The 23,825-nt window shown below is 41.8% G+C and overlaps 1 protein-coding gene across 1 annotated transcript in view; it reads left to right on the top strand.

Moving 5' to 3' along the window:
• The window catches only part of pemt (phosphatidylethanolamine N-methyltransferase), a 56,441-nt gene that overhangs the window by 11,274 nt on the left and 21,342 nt on the right, over positions 1-23,825 (top strand). Inside the window, exon 3 of the mRNA XM_041962896.1 lies at positions 11,022-11,137. Coding sequence (XP_041818830.1) covers positions 11,022-11,137 — 116 coding nt within the window. The remainder of the gene's footprint in view (positions 1-11,021; positions 11,138-23,825) is intronic.

Genomic DNA, 23,825 nt, shown 5'->3' with positions numbered 1-23,825 from the left:
ACCTTTAGGTACCGGAAAGAGGAGCACTCAGTGCATACATTTTGGCCTCAAGGATGTACACATTGTTTTTTGGTGAGGAACAGTGAATGTACCTTTAACCTTTGTCAGCCAGTCATACCGCAGCCCCAGTTTTCAGCTGGGAGCCATCTGTCAACCTTTATTCTGAAAAAACATCAATAACCAAGCAGGAATTAATAATACGTTTTTAAGATATAATAATGCAGCCATGGAAATGTGACACAATTCAACACATTAGGCATTTTCCATTTGCATTTTTACTGCACCCTCCAGAAGTCTTCACTCTCTAATTGAGAGGAACCTTAGTGCACTCAGGCAGAGAGGAAACATTGCTAGCTCAGATAATTTAAAAGCTTTTTTTTTTCTTTCATTTCCTTTGCATCTTCCATCGTTCAGACCCTTGTGAATAATTGCTCAGGCAACTGGAATGTACAGTATTCCTGTGCTCAGTGATTGGACGGGTGGCAGTGATGGATGTGGTAAGAAAAATGAAATGAAAACTGGGTCATGAGCTACTTTGATTGTATTTGTACTATTGTTTAGGATGAAGCCTCGCTCAGATTGCATCCTTTCTTCGGATGGCAGCAGGTTGCCGCTCTCCGAGCCTCGTAAGATATCTGAAACTATTTCAAAGTCAAATCTGCTCCCGACATAAATGCGATTAGATCGGGTCTGGGGCTGCAGGACATAGATGTCAGGCTGACACTGAGGCGCTGGGAGAAAAGTGGTCATCCTGTTCCGTCTTGCTTTATCTCACCACCTTAGGCTGACATCTCAGCTAAAATCACGTGGACATGACATCCACATCCATGAGGCTGTAGATACTGTAACTAAATGTGGGAATTGACTGTGCACCAACAACAGGAAGATGGCCACCCTCAAAGTAACGCTCCTGTCCAGCAGGCTTGGTTAATATGTTGAAAAAGTTTTATTTGAAACCAATGAAAAGCCTTGTTAGAGGGTGTTTGACTCTCCATCAACTCCTGTGGGAAATCTGTGGCTCTTTAGCTGCTGAACAGTTCACCAGCTAGCCACGTAGCCACTTTAAAGTGTTGTGTGGCTAAAAGTACTGCACAAATGACAGGAACATTCAGCTTCTGCCGTTCAAGTTGTAGTCAAATCAATTCAAATGAATATTTTTGGAGCACGACAGGTGTTGTAGATGAAGGCGGACCTTATCTGACAGGGCTGTGGAGGTAAATCAGACAGAAAAGTTGGGAACCAATCATTTAGAGAGCGTCAAGAGCTTCTTGGGTGAGATAAACTGCACCCCCACTGATCGTAGAACTGTGTGTAATCTCAATCGACCTTTATCGCTCTGCTTTCAAGCCCTAATCACAGCTGAGACTATAGCCAAACGTTTGCAATTACAGAACTAAACTCAAAGGCAGCGCCCCATGAAATTGCACGAGGAGAGTCGGCAGATTAGACGCTGACTTACACACACACACAAAAGTGAGCGCGCATAGCCTCAATGATGTAAGGCTCCCATGTTGTGCTCCGTCTTGCAGGAGTCTGAACTGGTGCCCGTGGGATGCTGATACAGCCTTTGGCAGCGTAACGTCTGAATGAGTCATCAGTATTTAGATGGGCAGGAGGAAGGATTTGATACAGTGAGGCAGAAAAGGGGAAGGGATAGGTGTTTCATTTAATCAGGAAAGAGAAGATGAAACGGAATAATAATTAAAAAAAACAAACTCCAAAGCCTAAGTAAATACAAAAAGCAAGCAGTGGGAAAAATGCAGTGTGATGTCAACGTGACCTCAAGCATACAGCAAAAAAATAAAGCAGCAGAAATGGAAAAAAAAAAGGCTGAAGAAAGACAGGGACGGGAACAAACCTATGTGAATTGAGTTGAATAGGAAGCGAATATATATATATATGAAAACATGAAAATGAGAGAGAAAGGTGTTGTGAGTCACAGGATGTGTCAGGGTTGATCATTAGCCTTGTGCCTCTCCACTTTGAAATTCTAATAAAAAGTCATGTCTGGAAGGTCATTATTGTAAGTGATGTATATGTCAATTTTTTTTTTTGCTTGTAGTTGAATGAGTTTGTACCAAGACAACAGAAAACTGTCACGTACTCTCAGACAGTAAATGGCTATCAAAGATACCTCGAGATATTAAGGGTCATCTTGAGACTCACATTTCTGACCATGTTTACATGCATGAATTATGTGCATGCTGTAGATTTGATTTGGTAATGCATCCATGTTGTCATGACAGCGTCTGACAGAATGATCAGAGGACTTTTATGGTCTGACACACAAGTGTTGTGCACACAGGAGCAGAACAGCAGAAAGTATGTGTGTGTGTGTGTGTGTGTGTGTGTCTCATTTGCTCTGTGCCTTTAAAAGCAAAGCTAGGTTGCTACTGTAGGAAGTCAGCAGGGCGTGCTAGCATTTGTAGCTTATGTTAGAGCAGATAAGCACTGGGCTGTATTTCAGGTTGGTGCAGAGCGCTGAGCACGGTGTTCCACTGACAAACTGGTATTTTGGGACGCACTGAGAAGATTTCCTCAGCTGTACAGGCTTGGTGTCTCTGTGACTCGCTGTGTGGCTCAAAGGGAGGAGATGCGCTGTAGATGGTGTGGCAATACCAAGAATGGAGAAAAAGTTTGCTCTGAGCAGGTCTGCAGCTCAGGACACTCCTGTGATATTTTGGTCACTTTCTTTGGTGAAGGCACACCCACATACAGTAAACCTCTCTAAAGTCACACAAACTCTTTGTTCATCTTTCTGGCTTTATTGTGTGTTTTTCATCCAGCTGATGTGAAAAGAAAAATATTCTAAGTTCTAATTTATATGCAAATTGTGAAAAGATCCAGACATTTGATTGAGAAAATGAATGTTCTATTGTAGGGTAAAAAAAGCAGCACCACTGCAGCAGCTGCACTGAATACACTGCATGACGGACAGGGGTCTTTGCATGAGGAGCATCTGTTGGAGTGTGATATATTTAAGTCTCTCCGGTCATAATGTCCAGTGAAAATAATTCCTGAGTTTAATGTGAAAATAGTCTGGCTCTACAAGTGGTTTTTGTTGCTTCTCTGATGTGGAAAGTTGAACCAGGAAGGTTTTTTGTTTTGTTTTGTTTTGGTTTTGTCAGGTTTGAATGAAGTGTGTTTTTCAATGATACAATTACTGTTTTTGTGAATGGAGTCTGGTGGCTTTGGCAAGAGAGCTGTTTGTGGTTGAACAAAGTGGATCTTACTCTTTAACACGCATCCTAAATGTCTCTCTGTAGGGATCCTTTCCATAATGTTGCCCGACACTTATTCTAACAATCTGAGCCCAGTTGCAAAAACACCTTTAGTGGACAAACATTGACGGTTGCATCACATTTTATGGCTGCTGGCTCCTACACAATACTGGAAAAACTTAAAAAACTGTTGTCTCCATTAGTCACTTGGACGAAACATGGGGAAATGGGCTCTATAATCAGATAATATTTGACCGGAATTCTTCCTGTTTGTCTGGGACATTGATATCTTCCAGGACACGTGGACCGGCACCAACTGGAAACTCTGCACACAACATCACTTTCATTGATCGAAGATGAAATGTAGGTCGAGCTGAAATGAACAAATACTTTAACAACACGGCATAGGACATGATTTTATTTAATATGCAGATGTGTAGATCTTTTAAAATACATGTTGAAATGCTTGAAACTGAATCCAGCCTATGTGTGTGTGTTTGTTTTTAGAAGGAATAATCGAAAATCGTTTTTGGGTCAATTTTGACAACTCTAAGTAGAGATTTCAGATTTCAGCATTAATGCCAGCCAAACATAATAGTTTATGAGTGATTCTTAGCAGCTATTTAATCTGTGACAGTTGGTTGTTTATACTGATGTTGCAAAATAACTACAGAAACCTGTGCTTATGTGCATGTGTGCACTGTGCATCATGACGTGGAGAGGCGATGAAAGGAGTGATTGTGATTGGTCATGATTGCTGCAGACTCTTAAACGCTCACCTCTAATGTCTGACAAGGTATTCTTTCTGATCCGGCCCTGTATCCAAGTACTCAACAGGTACACCAGATGAGCATCCCCATCAAAATACCAAAAATGCACTTGGCATGCCCCTGGTGCTCAGGACCGGGTGCACTTTACAGCTATCCTTACACTTTTACTCCTGTGTCTTTACTTTTGGAAAAGCAGTGATTCTTGTTTCTTTTTTTTCTACTTTTTATGAGCGATTTCACAAACTAACTCTCCCCTCTCACCGTACCCTCACAAGCACAGGCCAGCCTGAGTTGAGCAAATAGATGCCACCCGGTGCATGTGTTTTAAACCTGCCCCTGTGTGGCGATGAAGCTGATGGAGCGAACGGCATATTAAACGTCATCCGATCTTCTCCTTGCATATGGAGTTGGTCCCAGTCATCAGGTCTGCGCTGCCCAGTGACCTACATCTGTGGGAACAAAGTGCTCATCAGCTCATGCTGTCCGCGCCGGCTGCTACTCACGCAGCTGAAGATGTCTGTCAGACAGCGGAAGTCTGGAGAAGATAGCAAGAGCTCGTTGAGCCAGACAAAGCGAATGACAGGCAGGCAGTTTAAAAGATGCTTCCAGTACTTTTTGATTCCATTTTCTTTCCTGCTTGAAGACATTTAGATGATTACATTGACATTGGATTAGAATTCTTTTTTGGTGCACCTGTTTAAAATGCATGTCAAGATCACATTAACGTGCAACACATTAACACATTAAGTTGTTGAAGTCTTTAAAGGTTCTCAGCATGACAGTCGACAATGTCTTAAACTTTTCGCCATTAACCCCTTAACGCTGATTGTCATGAATTCGCATCATACCGCTTTAATCCACATTGCAGCTGAATCGCACATGCATTCCTCTAATGCCGGTTTGTGCATATTCAACACACACCTAGGAACCTTTTGCAAGCACTGGTTTCCCGTCGGACCGGTCAAAGTGAAAACAACATGCGTTGTGTTGCACATATGATGCACATTTATGAATTTAAAAAAATATATATATGCAAATTAGCGACAACAGGCGTTAATGCTTAAATGCAAGGATTAATGCCATCATACCAAAATTTGTATCTATTCTATGTGCTACAGAAAACTTAACAAACTCCTCTTAATTTAGGATCAATTTGAAAGCAAAAACACAAAGAATTATTTTTTTTAATATAATTCTAAATAAATTCAAGCGTCAAGGGGTTAAAGGAAAACTATGACTTATTACAAGTTCATGTTTGCCAGGGATTGGATCTCAGGACACGGCAACAATGCACTGTGTCTGCTTGATGTACATGTAGGAAATCCTTCGCTAACAAGATAAACTTGTTAAAGTATATCAAAGCTTATTGTTGTTTGTTTTTGTCTTTCCGCCTTGTGTAATCCAGCTTGACCTCAGATGACTGAGGATCATCAGCAGCTGATCTGAATCTGTGGAACACTGCTGTATTATACATGCTGTATGTATTTGGTTCAGGAAAGAGATATTCATGACTTCAGTGAAGAACCAAAGATTCAGTTCATTGTTTTCGTGTTTTTATTCATTGGACTCAATTACCCTGATTGCCTGGGTGACTTGACCTCAGATGTAACCATGGGGTGTAGGCTAAAGCTTGTGTGTTAGTGAGTCACAGTGGTGGGCACCGGAGGGCAAGTCGCGATAGCTGTTTATTGTTCACGGCCATATTTCAGAAATCTGTTTTCTGGGAGTTCAAGCTGAAGGACACAGGTGGAGGTGGAGGCAGTGATTTGTGTGGCATGAAGTGGGTGGAAAGACATGACATCATATTTTGGAAAAGTCTCTGTCCATCCCCTCAGGTTCAAGGCTTCCATGCTTCCCAAAAACAACAGATACCTGTCCTTCCAACCACGGTGCCACAGATAGGTGAATGTTCTGCATGTCCACGGCAGTGATTATAGTCACATAACTCCATGACAAACAAGCCACAGTCTGAGAATGTCAACCCCTGTGGTTTCTTCATTTTCAGCTTTAACGTAGCCAACACTGAGTTCCTTCACTGTATTTTTATCTACGTCCAGTTCATTCTAATGTCACAGTAAAAGCGATGCAGATGGAGAGCATTTGGATCCGTAATCCTGACGTCTGCGGGTATTAATTTGCGATTTTGCGCCCTGTAAGCATTTCAACTGAATCATCCTTGATGATATAATCAGGGTGATATAATAGGTTTGACCTCCTGCCTCTGCCAGGAGGTGGAATGGGTGCAGCCGTAACAGAGGTCACAATCTCATTCGGATTCAAGTAACATGAGATAGAGGCAGAAATAAAAAAGAATGGTGAGAGCAAAATGACAGTCCAGTAAAATGATCAGTTTCATTCTTTCATCTGCTCATTGAAAGGTAGCAAAGGCATACAGTGAAGCTGTATCTGTAGCTCCTGAGAGCTATTGTGAATGTGCCACTGAGCGATGCAACTGACTGATCCCTAGTTAACCTGAGAGTGGCAATAGATAAAAGGCCATGGGGTCAAGGGCCAAGGGGGTTTACCTTTATGATCATAAACAAATTTCCTGGAAATCTGGCTGTAGATAATGAGCAGATCACGAGAACTCTAATGTGCAAAGTTGACATCATTTCTAAGGGGAGCCTGAACAGACTCAAGTGGATTGAGCAGAGCATGGTTTGTTTTTATTGTAAAATTTCTATGTTTTGTTTGACAAGAAATTTCAAGAGGTTGCAGAAACATCAGGTTTGATCCACTCAGGACCATGAATATTCACAGTAAATACATGCTGATGTTTAGCAGGTGTATAGCATGCTAACATTTGCTCATTACGGATGTCTGAAATGCATGAATGTATGAAACTTCATAGCATGGAAGAGTAGTTGGGACATTTCCCTCAAAGCTGCAAATATTAACTTCATGGTAGTGCTAGAGGAGAAGTTAATGGATCTATCAGCCTCATGACCCATGTTAATCTAAATGTATTTTTGTAGAAGAGCATGTGCTGACCAGTATTTTCTGCACTGCAGCTGACAAAATGTCCATAATCCCCCAGATATTTAAATATTCAACCATTATTTTCTGAATTGAGGAGGAGGATTTAATCAGGGTGTCGCAGGTGTGCATGTGATCCTCCTATGTTCTTGTTCTCCTTTTCCCCAGGACAGCACACTTCCTCGCATTAATACGCCTGACCGTGCGTGTGTGTGCATTTGTGCACACAGTGCAGCTTGTCCTCCATTAAACACAGCTGTGCATCGATACGATGGACCAACCACCAGCTGTCGATCAGGCTGATCAAATCACAGTCCAGGCTGGAGACTTTCTCCCTGGTGGTACTCCAAGTTTTCACACTGTAGTATTACATAAGATATCCTTTACGTTATGTTTTCCATGTGTGTATTCTGGGTGTGTGTAGCAAATGTGATTAGGTGAAGTTAAATTGGAGGGTGCTGTTGGCTGTATTTCCCCATTTGCTCCTTTGATTTTGTTCGATGATGATCATTAGATGGAAGCAGTCCCTCCCCCTCAGATTTCTTCCTAATGGCCAGAGTTCGTGCCCATTCAAGTACCTGCATCTCAGATTTTAATGGGGCCGCACGAGGAGCCTGTTACCTAAGCCGTGATTGAATTTGTCTTGGAGAGCTGCGCCACTCTCTGTACTCTTCTGATCCCTGCCTGGTGTCATTACCATGGCTTGATTGATGATTTGATAACAGCATCAGTCGTCCGTCTGCAGAACACCTGAGTATTTTTAGCGTGCTCCGTCACCCAGCGGAGGGTTGTAAATCATGTTGGACGGTGGCGGGAGGGCCCGCAGTCCCATCGCTGCTTCGGACCAGAGCGTACTGGTCGAAATGGCCTTCTGATGGGGACGGTGGAGGGTGCTTGACATGTTTGCCGCAGGGTAATAAAATGTTCTTGGGTTTCAATTAACCATGTGTTTTTCTCGAAATTATCCTCTTGTAGGAGATGAAAGAAAGAGACATGTGTTACTGGAAACAGCAAGTGCAAAGTGTCAGTTTTTAGGTTAGAGACTAAGGAACATGGAGAGGGAGAATAAAAATATTAAGCATGAAGCCCTATCACAGCTAAAAGGCTGCTTAGTGACTAGCGCTCTGCTGTCAGTATATTATGAAAGAAAAGGACTGTTCATGCTAAGCCTTTCCCATAGAGCTCAAAAAACAGAAAGGCTGCCCTTTGAGTCGGTGTAGTTCAGCAGTCGCTAAAGCCCCGAGTTTCTTTTCTCACCATATAAAGTTTGTTTCCTCTCACCTATATTCAATTTCCTTCTCTGTTTCTATCTTTCCTCTCCAGGCTATAGAAAAGGCGTTTCCATGGCAACATTTGTGTCCTTTTACTCTTCTGCATTTTCTACCCGTCTACGCACTTCCTCAGCCCAAGGTCCATCAACAGCCCTTTCAGTCAGCAATGCCACAGACAAGCCGTTTCACCATATGGACAGGCGGGTTAAATGCTTTTCATGTTGGATAACTGACAGGATTTGAATGGTTTCTATTTTAAACGAGGTGCAATCTCAGGACGAGCAACCGAGACCTCTTAGATAAGATCTTTTACTGCCAGAATATGCATGGTGCAACTTCGCTGAAAACTCGAAATAAACATCAATTAGTAGCTCCAGCGAGAGAATACAGCTGCCTGTTAATGCACCAGCTGTCTCAGACATGTCAGAACAATATGAACAGTGAGGTTCATTCGAAATCATTTTTCATCTGTTCTGACCATTTTTTCTGTGCAGTGCAGGATGTGCTGTACGTGTTTTTTTTATCTCAAGATCCAGCAGTAAGATCTGTTGTCTTGGGTTTTTTGAAACTGTGAGGTGAAGCTAGGGACCGTCACAAAAGTGCATGCAAGTGGAAAGTAAGCTTTTTAGATTTTTTTATGAATAGCTTTACAGTTTTTTTTAAAGACATTTAAAACCAACTTTTTTTTTATCTCCGCCCCCTACAATTACAACCTCCAGTTTATAAACACAAATCATATATATTTTATTTATTCAGGCAGGTTCATGCTTTATTATTTGATTAATTATTGATGAAAATATTCTGTTTTTCTATTTTTGTGACAACAAGTATGAGGAAACTGTCGCGATGACAGCTACTGGTCAGACCCAGCTCACTTCCAGTATTAATGTGTCTACCTAATCTGTAATACAGATATTTTTGTGAAATAAACAGATTACAGCTGCTCTGCTTCACACTCCTACAAAAAAATGCCATATGAGAAAGTTCTGTACACATTTCCGCGATTCCACGATTCCACTCAGTGACTTTTAAGTGATTACGTTGTGCAAATACACAAATCCAATCACTTCATGTGCCGTTTTAAGATCAGATTTGAAAAGCAAATGAGGGGAATGAATCACATCACGTCTTGAGAAGGGCAGATCTATCAACATCCTCGCATGAAACATTCATCAGCTAAAAATCATGCAAACACCTTGCAATCAAGCGCTCAGAGCGAATGGCCTTGACAGGGCCCTTATGTTCATAAAACGCATGGGTCATGATGGAAAACATGTTTGTCCGGAGCTTGTTTCGTGATGGAGTCCTACACTTTTCAGAATGTTTTTTTTCAGGAAAAAAAAAGACAGAACACCCAGTTGTACTTTCTGAACACAGCCAGCTTTTGCATCCACTAGAGCAGACTCTCAGTCGGCCACTTTGTAAACTCCTGAATGGATTCAAGGCTGTCTGTCATGGGGTCAGACATGAATGTATATCAACTATGTCGTGAGAGGCATCTCATCGTGTTTGTCAGCATTTTAATCAATGCCGACACTTATGAAACAGCAATTCTGAAAATGATGAACACGTCAGTTCACGGTGAACGGTAACTTTTCCCTGAAAGCTGAAGGGAGGGGTGGAGCGGTTGATGACAGGCTTGAGGTGGGGAGGCGAGAAAGAGCGCTTTGACGATGTTGTGAAGTGCCGTAATACATTGTTTCTGACATTTTCAAATCGTAGGAAAGAAACAACAATTAATCCCTGAATCACACACTCCTCCGCCATTGTGAGGAAAAAAATGAACATTTGAAAAATCGAGAACCATCTGTGGGCCAAAGTTTAAAATTAATAGGTAAGGCACTTTTAGTCAAAGCATCAGAACAGCCATCTTTTGCAGATAAGTCAATTTAAAGAGAAATGGAAGCAGTAAATTCGTAGCTTAATGGCAAAAGTCTTGTATAATAACAATGGATCAAAAGACTATGTGTGTTTGAAAGAGTTTTCTCTGAGTAACAAACCTACAGATAATTATCAGCCCAGTTTCCCACCGTTACATGGCGTTTTGTCATCCTTCAGCTCGTTGTTTTGGTTTTACAGTCAACAACATTGCTGTGGTGGTTCAGTTTTTAGTAGCTGAAGGGGCAGATATTTCCATCAGGAGTCGGAATACAAGCAAAGGGTTTTGGATGGAGCGCAGAGCAGGTTTTTAAAAACGCTCCAGCACGGCCTCATCTGCTCCATGAGAGGTTCGAGAGAGGGTCTGAGACTGAGAGAAGCCTTAAAGAGACACATGAGTCAGAGAGGGAAACTATTTTGTTCGTCAAAAGGAAGGTTTTCAGTTAATAACTGGTTGGACTGTTTTTATTAGCTTAAAAAAGAAACATGAACTTTAAGTGGAGGTGAGTTTGGGTTGTGTTTTTTTTTTAATGAAATGGAATTGTGTGTTTAAGGTAGCCTGGAAAGTAACCAGACAAACATCTTAGCTCGTGGTTTATTTGTTTATTAGCCTGGCTCGTGTTTAAGCTAGAATTAAAATACAGCACAGCTTTTTTCGAGGCAATGAACATCTTGGCGAGGGAGAAGCAACGTCTCACGTGCTCTGTCAGGAGATGGTGGAGACCAGATCAGAGCTAAAAGAGAAAGCAGCGGGCGTCCATCCCACAGGTTGATATGAACACAACTCCAAATAAATGTGCAGCTCAGTATCTGCTGGTTCTTGACGACTACTTGGTCGGATTTTCAAGGGAAGCTCCTTCATCTCATGTCCTCTTCCCGCTGTCCACCTCTTTGTCATTTGTCAGGTGGCGAGATGGGAGCATCGCACTCGGAGACTCTCCAGGCTCTGTGGTAGCCCCTACCTGGCCTGTTACTGCCTGGGCTTCGTCATCATTCTGCTCAACGTGTACCGCAGCCACAGGTGAACACACGCTTCTCTCCTTTCTTTCCTTTTACTTATCTGTGTTCCAAGAGTTCTGTGCTTGCAGGGTCCGATGTTCCCAGAAGTTCTCCGCAATGTTTTGTCCCCCGGTCAGATTTCCCAGGGTCAGTGTGTCGAAATCACCCACACCCTCAAATTTGCGGGCGAGACTCGAAGCACTGATCTCCATTGATCTCCACAGTAGCCAGATGCATTCTGACCATTCAAAACTTCATTGTCTAAATTTGATGTTTAAGTTCTTTCTTGCTTACGAGACATAGGACCCCAGGGGACAATGCAATGTGTCCTCTTGGTGACCAGTAAGTGAGAAAGCTTTGGATTTCTTAGCTCTGCAAGAACAGCTCCCCTTTCTGTTTGTTTCTGTAAAGCAATTCAGCAGACTGTCTGCCCACTCTAACCCACTGGCTCACCATGAAAACACAGAACGAAAGCCTGTTTTTTTATACCTTTTTTCTCAATTACCCCGTTTCTACTTTCTTGTTGATGCTAAATGCAAATTCCAGCTGAGCTACTTTGTTAAACCTTTGGTCATTCTGTTCAGTTTCTAGCATGTGGTGCTCTTTTTTTTTTTTCCTTTCGCCCTGTTTCTCAGCTGCCCTTCTTCTTCCTCTTCGTCTTTCTTCCACCTCTGCGTCCTCTTTTCTTTCTTCCGCCCATTCTAATCTGCGCCCACGGTTGTGTATGTGCCAGTGTCACCCCACGCTTGCTATCACACAGTGGATGTACATGCTCCTACACCTCCCACTATGGATCAAAACGGTGACAAAGCGCCCTCAAAAAAAAAAATAACACCACACAGATACAGTATGCCAGTGCGAGAAGATTTCTTTTCCTCTCTCAATGGATGTCTGTGATGTCTGTTGCTGGGCAACTGCGCTTTCGGAACAAGCTGCTCAAAGTGATAAATTGGCATTCCAGTTTTCACTTGTGCTTCTGAGGAGAGTGTTTATCAACACATAGTGCAATGTGAGAAGCTAAAAATAGTGGTGGTAGATTACAATTCACTGTCTCAGCCGTGCTCGGAATGGAAGATGTGAATGAAGTGAATAATAGCTAGAATGTTCAGATGTTCCACCTGGAATCACATCAAAGTCACTCCAAATAACACGTACAGACATTCGACATGCTTGTAGTTGCACTATTGCACTGTAATGACCAAGAAAATGTAGAATGCTTTTCATCGTATTGCTTGTTTGCTGGCACATGCCACTAATTCTCTGTAGTATTAATGGTCAGCTTTTAATAGTCATGGGATGTCCTGCACTGCCTGGTTTGTAACGCCTTCTTTGCTCTGTCAAGTCAAATCTCATCTTGGAGTTGAGACTACAAATATACAACAAAGTAAAGCGAGGGTGTGGAGTTTGAAAAACATGGCCAGATACCAGGTTTGTTTGTTTCTTTGGTAATTTATTTTGTAAGAAAGCAGCATCAATGTATATGCACAAGGGAAATCAGGGATAACACAGGAAGGTCACAGTACTTATTGCCATTCTACAGTTAGATGTTGTGGAGGTTTGTAATTGTGCGTGTGTACTTGCATGTGGAGATAGTGGAGTACGCCTTTTGTGGCATATAAAAGCACAAAAAATGGTAGAGAGAAAATATTCACATTGGACATTAACAGGCATTATTCTGACAGGCAGAAGAACACATTTGCTATTATACAAGAAGTGGTCCATGAAACAAGCTCCATACAACCCTACATACACTGTCTTTAGAGGCTTGTGTTATATAAAAGCCAGTGTTTGGCTTTGTAGTCTCTTTTACGCTATTATGAACCTTATTCCAATACAGGGAACCCGACTATGTCAAAGAACTTTTCCCCATCTGGCTACTGATTCTTACCACTGTCAGATTTCCTACATTAAACCTGATGTTGTGCCTCTCTGACCTGCAGGAAGAAGTTTAATAAGTCATTAGTCACAACTGTGTAACTCCACAGGGAGTCAGTTTAACTGCATGAACTGGTTCGTCCCTGTGTGGACAGAGACCAAAGGCCAGACATGTCCAGGAACGCTGACTTTCTGGCAAAGAGAAAGGAGAGTGTATTATCAGGGAGCCATGCTGATGTGAGTAGCTGTCCACTAAACCTTTCAGGTTCAACAAAAAGGCAAACAAAAATTCTTGGAAATCCAGGTGGTGCAATTCACATCCTGCTGCCAGTCTCCAACTCTTCAGCTGATGCTCTGATATCAAAACATAACTGGTGACAGTCAGTGTCAGGCAGCATCCCTTCAAAATAAGTTCCTGTTCAATTTGACGCTTTTTCCCTCAACTTTCTGTCGCCTCTACCAGCGCCTCCAGCAGCTCTTTTCACAGTATCGAGGGTAAGTAATACGAGCAGCTGGGTGCCACTGTAATTACGAGATTCATTTCACATTACACTAACACCTGTAACTCAGCCACATTTCTTCCTGATCATTTAAGAGCAGACACTTTCTTTATATTTGTGCTGCTGTGTGGGCAGGCTTCATTCAGTAATGAGCCTCAGGTCTGCTGACGTCACTCTCAACCTTCTTTCTACACTTTTGTTCTCTAAAGAGTAAAAAGCACAGTAGATCAAGGAAAATTTACTTTTGTTTCTTTGTTCAGACAAATGAAGAAATCATTATTTATGATCTTTTCAAATGACCCTTGACTGATAAAAAGTTGATAAGAGCAAAGAGACAAAGATCTCAAACGCCAAAGAGCACAAAACGCCTTTTCATATATATATATATATTCACACTGAAGGTGTATTCATAACTTGAGAATGTGATGGAGAACATGAAGATAATGCATCCAGTGATGTAATAAAGGGAAAAGTTAGCAAAATAAGCCAGGGATCATTATGAACCAACAGGCTGTTGCTGCTGCCTTTTGAAATTGCACAGAGACCATTTGGGTCTTTCTGAGCAGCACTTTCCAGAGTGAGTCATGCAGGAGTCATGTAGTCATATCGTACTGTATTCATTCATTTTTTTTCTTTCTGGTATTTGACACAGATGGCTCACACACGTTCACATTTGTGTTATGAATTCCATATGATGTGTGATTGAAGACTAATAGCAGACAGACATCATCTTTTTCATGTGCTGCCTGTGTCATCAAGCACACATAACATGTAATAGCCACAATTATTTTCAAATGGACACACAGCAGTGTCATACAGGCAGATGAATTATAGCTGAAGCACAGTGGTGGATCGTACTCTTAATGGCTGCTCGTCTGGATATGTCATCAGTGATTAGAAAGGTAACTGCATGGTCACATTGTCCACTCTGCTGCCCAGTGGTGGTTTGATTAGAAATCAGACAATGAGCTCCTGCTGCTTTACTCAGTGTGATGGAGAGAAACATGCAGATATTGTGTATGCATTTTGATTTCCATACCTGCTTAGGAAGCAGGTTAAAGAATGTCATTCCTATGGGAAAAATATTAGTCAGTATTAAATAAAATTGAATCAGCATGGTTTATCTTTTGAAAGAGTGCAATACATAATGCCTTGACAACACAAAAAGACTAATTTTCCATTTCCAATCCAACGTCTCTACATGCTGACGTCAACAGCTTTCAAAATTCACTTTATGGGTCATTCATTGTTTGGAAAGAAAAGCTTCTCAATTTCATGAAATGAAACTACTATTACTACAGACGTCGCCTCAACCTTCATGTTACAGCTTTTTTTCTAGTTTTCAAAAAGCCTTCCAGGATATTCAGCAGCCCTGATTTCACATTGGCAGTGGAGGACACAAATGTAAAACAGAATGTGATGATTAGCTCATCATTTTCTGACTTCAATTAAAAACAGTACACAGACAATTTATTTAATGTTTGATTTTTGTAAATATCTGCTTATTCTGAATTTGACAACGCATTGCAAACAAGTTGGGACAGGAGCAACAAAAGACTGGGAAAGTTGTGGAACGCTCCAAAAACACCTGTTTGGATCATTCCACAGGTAAACAGGTTGATTGGTAACAGGTGATAGTATCATGATTGGGTATGAAAGGAGCAGCCTGGAAAGACTCAGTCGCTCACAAGCAAGGATGGAGCGAGGCTCACCACTTTCTGAAGACATGATTGGTTAAAGGATGTTACTACCTTGGCTCAGGAACACTTTATGAAAGCATTGTCAGTAAACAAGGTTTATTTGCAAATGATTGTATTCTGTTCTTATTTATGTTTTACACAGCATCCCAACTACTGTGCTGTATTGTCTTCTTCTGATCTTCTTAGCAGTTAGCGGTTAGCATTAGCATTAGCATTAGCTAAATGGTAGCATCGGTACTGCCCACTACCTGGAGCATCTCTGGGTCAGTTGAACGTGGCAGTGCTGTTTGGATTGTGTAGGAGCAGTGTGAACTGGCACTAGGGGGGTGACTCTGGGACGCCGGAGTTCACGCCTAGCCTCCTGGAGGTGTAGTGGGACTAAGTAGGCGAAACACTGTTGAAGGGAGGTTTCCACCTGATGACCCCCAGAGACGTGTTTGGAATCACTGCTCTTTGGCAGGTATAGAGACAGATTAGGGGTCCAAGGTTCTTCACTGAGAATGAATCCTCTTTTTGAGCACAAGTATCTTGTGTTTAAATTAACTTACACAGCATCCCAACAAATTTGGAATCAAGGTTGACATGAAATACACTTTATTTTAAATCTAAAAGTTCTGAAAAGAAAGGTGAATAACACTGTCAATGAAGATGGATACTTGCGCTGAGCTGTGAAAATGGTTTTCCACAGCATGACGAGGTAAAAGGAGTTGTTTACCTTGAGGATGTGATGGAGTCGTGCTTGATTGCACAGCAACAGTTGGAGCCTTTATTCTGCATCTCTTCAACAGCTTTCATGCTGTGTTTTACCCTTCCTCATTAAGCTATGTCGAGCGCCTCTGGTTACAGAAGTAAAGGTTCCTTTCATTTTCCACATAGACACTGTTACATGGGTAGCAGTTAGTGTTCTTCAATGGCTTTGATGGCCTCAAAACTTCCCCAGTTAAATCATCAATACAAGAGATTAACAACTGTGTTTGAAAATGTCTTGTTCCTTGATAAAAAGTTGAAAGTAGTGGTGGTCACAAGGTTAGAGAAGGGGGCTTGTACTATCCTGCTGGTCTGGAGATAGGCAGGATACTGTAAATCTGGGTAGAAAAAGTGAATAGCTCCATCCCACCTCCATCTTGAATGAAGTGTTGCACGCAGCGGAACTGAGGGTAAACAGTGCTGAGGCGATTCAGTTGGCACCAAAGACGTCGGGCCTACGAGGGGTTAGGATTAGGAGTTGGGGTTGTATGACACTGCAGAACGGACAGAATTGAGACTACTGAGAGGTCAGTGGAGGCCATATCCTAGCCAAAGCCAGCTACTGATCTGGCCAATGATAAGTGGTAACTGAGAGACTGGCGGTGGCAAATGAGAAGCCGACTATTCATTCGAACAGTGTGGTAACTCATGCGTCTAACCTCACAATCCACTCGAGCGGCTTCTGGCTTGGCTGGTCATTAGTTCCCGAGGCTGGCCACTAGCACACCAGCGTTGACAACCCACTAGATCGGCTATTGGCATGGCCAGTAACCAGCGTGCCAATGCTGGTCACTAACATGGTAAGGCTAACAACCCACTGAATCAACTACTGGCTTGGTTGGTCATTTGCCTCTGAGGCTTGGATGTTATGTAGCATACCTCATAAGATTGCGTCCAGAAGACATTATAACTAGTTCATCACATTTTTTTTTTTTTCCGAACCTGACGATGGAAGTAGCTAACTAGCAAGCATTTGCTCGCTGTTGGCACCACCTGTCATTTATGTACAAGCTGAGCCCATCCCTTTCCTATTTAGTAGTATTGAGGATGTTGCTGGGAAAAAAGACCCTTCCCACTTTGCAACTCTACAACACCGCAAACAAAACATTGCTAATCTGGGTGACAAATACATTGCATTTCATGTAGCATCTGTACAATACAAGTCTCCCACTTGTTCAATGGTAGAACATCTTTAAAGTGAAGCAGGAGCAGAAAATACATTTAGCATTACCAGTAAATTAGCTCAAAAACAACTCCAGTACAACTATAATAAAGCTTCATGTCAGCAGTGAGGCTGATATCGCTTGCAGACTAAGAATGTGCTGAGAGATGAAAACAGCAATACTGACCGCTACTCAGTTTAGCAAAAGCCATGTTTGCTGAGGAGGGAGGCTATGACAGTGTGGCTGCCATTAGCCCTGCTGTCATGCAGGACCACAGTAGCAAATCACAGTGGAAACTGTCATTTTGACTCTGCTGGACCCCTCTGCAAATCCCAATTAACAGACAGGCCGACCAATTGAGCAGCAGAACAATTACCTCACAGCTTCATTGTTGTGCTGCTTGTTTGTTGGTCTAATTGACTTGCTAATACACTGGCCTAAGAATTGGCTGATTGACAGCCATTTATTTGTACAGCTCCACAGATTTATAGGCCAGACATGCAGAGGATTTAGGGTGTGTATTTTTATCTGTTAAGTACACAGCAGTGATGCTCTCCGCTGGTTATGTTCGGTGATAAAGCTTCGGAAAGACTCCATTAAAGCGTGTGTTTAATTGACGCTCTTGCTCTTCACAGGAAGCCTAATGAGAAGGGAGGATTGGGATTCACACGTTTACAAGTATTGAATGTAAAAATGCTACAGTTGCACTCCCTCTGTGTTTACGCTCAGGAATAATTAAAAGCTAAAAAACAAACGTACAAAACCCAATTTTAGAAATACGATGATGATGAAGTTTGGACACAGGACAAATATAAAGGAGGAACCTCCTCCCTTCCATTTTTTAGTCAACAGTGGGGTAGTGTGGGGGGTAGTTATTGCATACAGTTCTTCAGATATTTACATTAAATAGATTTGACCTGTTTAGCTGCCATACCTGTTCCTTCTCATCAACAGTAAAAAATTGTCTTGTTAGATATTTTGGAGAACCACTTGGTGGTACATTGTTTTTAATATGCTAAAACATAATAACCACAATTGGACAATATGAAAATCCAAACAACTCCCCGACCCTCGCTCCCGCAGTTGGTGGACGCGAGGTGCAAAGCACTTCAGTACAGCTCTGGACTCTGCACTCTCTTCACTGTTGTTTTTTTTATATGCCCTGAACTGAACTAGCTGCCTTTGGAGTAAACAAGCGGTCCCCCTGGAAACCGGTCACCAGGCAGGATATAATGAAGTCATGGGGCCCTTCATGAAATTCAGTAACATACGCAAGAGCAGAACATCAGGGGGGATCTTGTGTGTGATCTTTGCCATCAGATCTCACCAGTAAAATGGCAAATCACACATTTGGTTAAAGTTAAATCAAAGTCTGGGCATAACTGATGAGATCTATATCTCTCTGCTATTTATAGAGTAGATGTCTTTTCTAAGACATTTTGTGAAACTTTATTCAGAAATTGCCTGTTGCCAGGTCCAGGTGAACATGGTTTTTATGAGAGCTCTGAATGGATGAACAGGAGTTGAACCTGATGTCTTGGTCAGTCTGCCATGTTTACCACAGCAGCGGTCACCCGCCGGAACAACCTTGAGTCTGAAATAATTTAAAGTTGCAGGGAAATAGTGCAGTTACTAAACGCGACCTTATAAACAAGCAAACAAGAGCATTCAAGAATCCAAGACCACCTGTGAGAGAGAACCTGTGGATAACAGCACAGAAAAAGCAACGCTAACCAAACGTTCCAGGCTAATGCATTTAAAAAACAAATATATAAAGAACACCCTTCATCAAAATCAACTCTGGATCATGTGAAACAACTTCAACACAAAGGAACCACAAGCTTTATCCATCCAACATGGTGACATCTGGAGAGCACATATTGAAAATCTGCACAAAGAAATACTAATAAATCGAATAAATCCAGATCAATGTATTACAAAATAAAACTCCAACCCCCAATTTTTCTCACATCCAGGGAGTCATTAACTGAAACGCACCCGCTAATAAAACAAGAACAAGAACTAAAAGACGAATGTGAGAGGGATGGAGTACCTGCCCAGAAAGGTAAAGTATCTCAACAAATGGGAGGAGGCGTACCCGTATTTAACGAAAAGCAACGCTGCTCAGAGTCATGCTTCTTCTCGAGTATGCCACATGGATTTTAGTGGAGCCTTGTCTGAGTGTAAGAGGTGTGTAGACAGTGGTAAGGGTGGCAGGGTGGCCCGAGCAGGGCGCTGGGAAATTTCTCGTGTTTTTAAATCCCTGTGCTGCCAGTTTTGCTCCTGTACTTCCTCTGACAATGTAAAACATTCATTGACTTTAATATATTCGACCCCGGCATCTCAGATGTCACAGAGATAGACGACCTCTCAAAGGGAAAACTGCTGTGAGGAGACTTTGCCCAGTAGATATCAACCCGAGGGACAGTGAGTGACCGAGGCACAGACATAGCACACACATACATTCACACAAACACACACACACACGAACTCCATTCATTTTTTAACTGCAGGTCTGCATTTTTTCTATATTATTTTAATTGTTAATTTTTTTTTTTTTACTTATCTGTTAACTTATCTGTTAAGATTTTCAGAACACTAAAATCACAATTCTTCTTCTTTATGTAGATTTTTCCCTGTTTTTATTTCACACTTGCTTTGACAGTGTAAACATGTCTTTCCCATGCCAATGAAGCTCCTCATCGAGCTGAATTGAACTGAGTTGGAGAAACAAGTCCAGAGTTGAAGGCTGAACCGTGGTTATTTGGTATCACCGGCCTTGCTCCGAGTGCTCTTGCTTTTCTAAAGCAGCACATTGTGAAAGGTCTCACTCCCACACTGAACCCTCATATACTTCCTCCTCCTCCTCTTCATCATGCTGTCTCTCTCTGCGATCACACTTTCCATGTCATATTCAGAAAGGTGCAAAGAAGGCAGATGTATGACTCTGACAGGAAGGGGTCTTTAATTCCCTACTATCTGATGCAATCATCATCTGTTGAATTAACACGCGCAGAAACCACCGTCACAAATAATTCATAAAAAATTCTGTTACACTGTAAAACGGTGAAGGGTAAATGAACGGTTCAGTAGTTTCTGAAGCTTCTAGAAGCTACGGCGTGTGCTACGTCAGCGGTGCCTCGTCATCAGTTGTAACACTACATCCAGCGGTCAGTCCCTCATACCCACTAACCCCCAACCCACATCTCCATTCCCCAAGCCCCCTTTCCCATTTCTTTTCCAATCCAAATCCCAGCGGTACGCCTCGCACCTTAACAGACAGCCCAGCAGTCGCTCTTTGTGTCTGACATGGCAGAACAACACACCACATCACATTACACTTCCTGCTTCGTTTGACAAAGGGAGAATGCCATAAGACTCACCGCACAGACCCTGTAACCCAGTTTTCTCTGATTAACCCCAAACCTAGTTATGATTTTGGACCATTTTTGGACAGAGCACCACATTCAGACTGCATCCCACAGGTGTGCTGCTGCACACTGGAGCACACAAAGCTGCATCCGCCCGAGGACCTGTGTTCGTCCCATTATAATTTGCAATATTGGAAACTCTTCCAACTCTGTGGCCTGGTGACATTCAGCAGCTGTGGGCACGGCGCCCCAACAACATAAAGGGGGCTAACAAACAGGCAGTAACAAGCATTATTAGTGTTAAAACTGCACTTTGCCGATTGTGCCGATTTGCCGATTCTTCACAGTTAGTCAGACCGACACATTATTTTTGTTGGAGCTACACTACATTAAACAGGTGAATTTTTCCATGAATGAGCTTGCATTCTTGCATATTTTAGTTCGTATTAACTAAATGTTTAGGTCTGAAGTTCTTCGTGGAATGCCTAAAATGTACTTTAACACAGTGACTGTTTTCTATTTATCCTCGTTCCTTTTGTCAAATATTTAGCATTTTACGCTGTTGTCACCTCTGCACCTCGATGGAAAATTTACTTTGCAATATTTACCATTGAGAGGCAAAACTAGAAAAAAGGTGGATTTAGCATTTGAGATGTTTTGCATTTGAAATTAAGAAGCCTGGATGTGAGACCACCGCTCACTGCCATCGTTTCATTGACCGAAACCAGAAAATCCAAATTTGGTCAAAAGAAAGGGAGCCCGAGTTGAGCTGGAGCTCTTCCAGTGGAGGTTGTGCTGTTACGGCAGCACTGTGAGCAACTGTTAGGTAAAATCTTTTGAAATCTATTTTAGTGGAAAGACAACCCTGCCTTTTGCCTGGTGCGGCACTGAGAGAAAATTGTGAGAAAGTGGAGGAGTGTAGTTGTTTTTGGTCAGGCTTCTTGCAAACTTTGACACCCACAATTCATTGCAGATCACACTTGCAAATCGAGCTGGGGGTTTTTTCATAGTGGTAGTAGATGGAGGCCAACCTGACACTAGAAAGCAAACCATAATTGTCCCTGTATCTTGTTCTGGCTCTCATTGTGGATTGAGCCACGGGTGCAAGTCTAGCTCACCTGTTTCCTTTCTTGCACAATACAACCAGTGAATAAGGAGACTTTTTTTTTTTTTTTTAATTCACTTTATTGATCCCAAACTGGGAAATTCTTCTCAGCATTTCACCCATCACTGTTTTTGAAACACACACATGCAACATGCAACATGTGTGTGTGCTACACACAGGAGCAGCGGGCTGCCGCATCAGACGCCCGGGGAGCATATAGGGGGGTTAAGTGCCTTGCTCAAGGGCACATCAGCCAGAGGGGAAGGGGATACTCCACCACAACCAAATTTTTCTGCCAGTCCGGTGGGCATGTTTGCTTGTAGGTGCATACGATGAAACTCGGGAAAAGGGAACTTTGAGACAAGCTGTTACATTGGTGTCACAACATCAATGGCAACATACTCTCCTCCTCATCACATTTCTCTGTCCCTGATGTGGCCAGCATCGATCGACAGAAACTTTTGCTCGAGGTGTGGACAGTCAATTATCAAATCAATTATTTAAGTCACGTCTCAAGCAAAAATGCCAAATAATCTCTGGTTTTGGCTTCTCAGATGTGAGGATTTGCTGCTTTTCTGTGTGCCATTGTAAACTGAATATCTTTGCGTATTGGAGCATTTTAGGACATCACTTTGGGCTCTTAGACACATTTTTCACTCTTTTCCAGCATATAACACATTTGATATTATGGAAATATCAAAAAATAATCCTTGATGAAAATAAGTGTCAGCTGTGAGCAACATATATTGTATAAATGTAGCGACCTGGCAGCTGAAGCATTATGATGATGCATTAATGGGTGTGTTAAAAACTAGTTATAGTCACATTAATTCTACAACAGCAGTCCGGATTTTTCTTCACATTTTGCCACTGCTTGCCGTCTAGTGTCCATCTCAGTTCATCAGTAGGGACAGCAGTTTGTGTGTAGCTGTAGCTTTTGCAGTGTCTCCACTTCATTCTATAACTTCAAACTATATGGCACCATCACATTTCAAGTAGTGCATTAAAGCCAAACTGAACACTTTTAAAAGCAGACACTCACCCTTTCAGAACTGTTCATCCAAACATCGTAAGATAACACAGTGGATACAAAATGAAAATGCTTTTACAAGTCATCAAATCATCCGTCAGGGCAGGCGGCTGTCGAGTGTGACGTCAGAGCAAGTTGAAAGCACTCCCCAGTATATTTTCTCTCGATCACACAGACACACACACACACAGTTGATGAATTAGAAGAGACTGTGGGAGAGTTGGCAAGAGAAGAGACAACTGGTTTTCAGCAGCATAATGTCACCAGTCATTGAGGCTTCTGTGGGCTAGTTTGATGCATTTGTGCAGTGTACATTGGTCCTGTCAAAACAAAACAAAGGTGGACCAGTATGTAGCTAGATGGAAAGATATTGAAATTTCTATTCATAAAAAAACAATTCAAACAACTATAGGGGAAACTGAATCTTCTACTTACATAAGAGGGGAACATAGCTTAAACCCAGTGATATCTTTTACTTTAGATATATGGTATTCCACAGTGAAACAATTAAAAATCGGTAAAGAAATCGTATTATTAAAATGGGTTGCTTATGAAATTTGCACCGAGTAAATTTGATGAGACATTTAAACAATGGGCAAAAAAGAGAATTACAGCTATATGCACAACTTTAAAAAAAATGAAAAGTTTTCAAGACCTAAAAAATGAACACAATCTAACTAATCAGGATTTATTTAGATACCTGCAATTAAGGGATTATTATATAAAACATATCAAAATAAATGAGGATAAAATTCATCCTATCGTTAAATTACTGGTTAAGGCATATAGTCATCCTATCCCAAAAGCAGTGTCTGTTTTATATGGCTGCTTAATGAAATGTAAAATGGAGTCGACATTATATGTTAAAACTAAGTGGGAACAAGAGCTGGGTGGGGAGATTCCAGAAGGGACATGGTGCAATCTATGGAAAGCACATCAAACTACTACTCAGTCACTGAGATGGAGAGAATTTAATTGGAAAAATTGAATTCGATATTTTGTTACACCTAGAATCAAAAGCAAACAGTTGAATACTCACCAGCCATGCTGGAGACTGTGTAATGATATAGATTCAGTCACACACACATTTTTTGGAATTGCACAAATATTCAGCCCTTCTGGGGGAATGTTCACTCAGTTCTCTGCAATGTGCTGGGATATATGATTCCTAAATCTTGCCTTGTTTTGTACTTTGGACATTTGGATGGATCGGTGCATA

Source organism: Chelmon rostratus, chromosome 21 (genome assembly GCF_017976325.1).
Source record: "Chelmon rostratus isolate fCheRos1 chromosome 21, fCheRos1.pri, whole genome shotgun sequence".
Lineage (NCBI taxonomy): Eukaryota > Metazoa > Chordata > Actinopteri > Chaetodontiformes > Chaetodontidae > Chelmon > Chelmon rostratus.
Note: the sequence above shows the minus strand (reverse complement) of the source record. Positions and strands in the feature narration are given on the sequence as shown.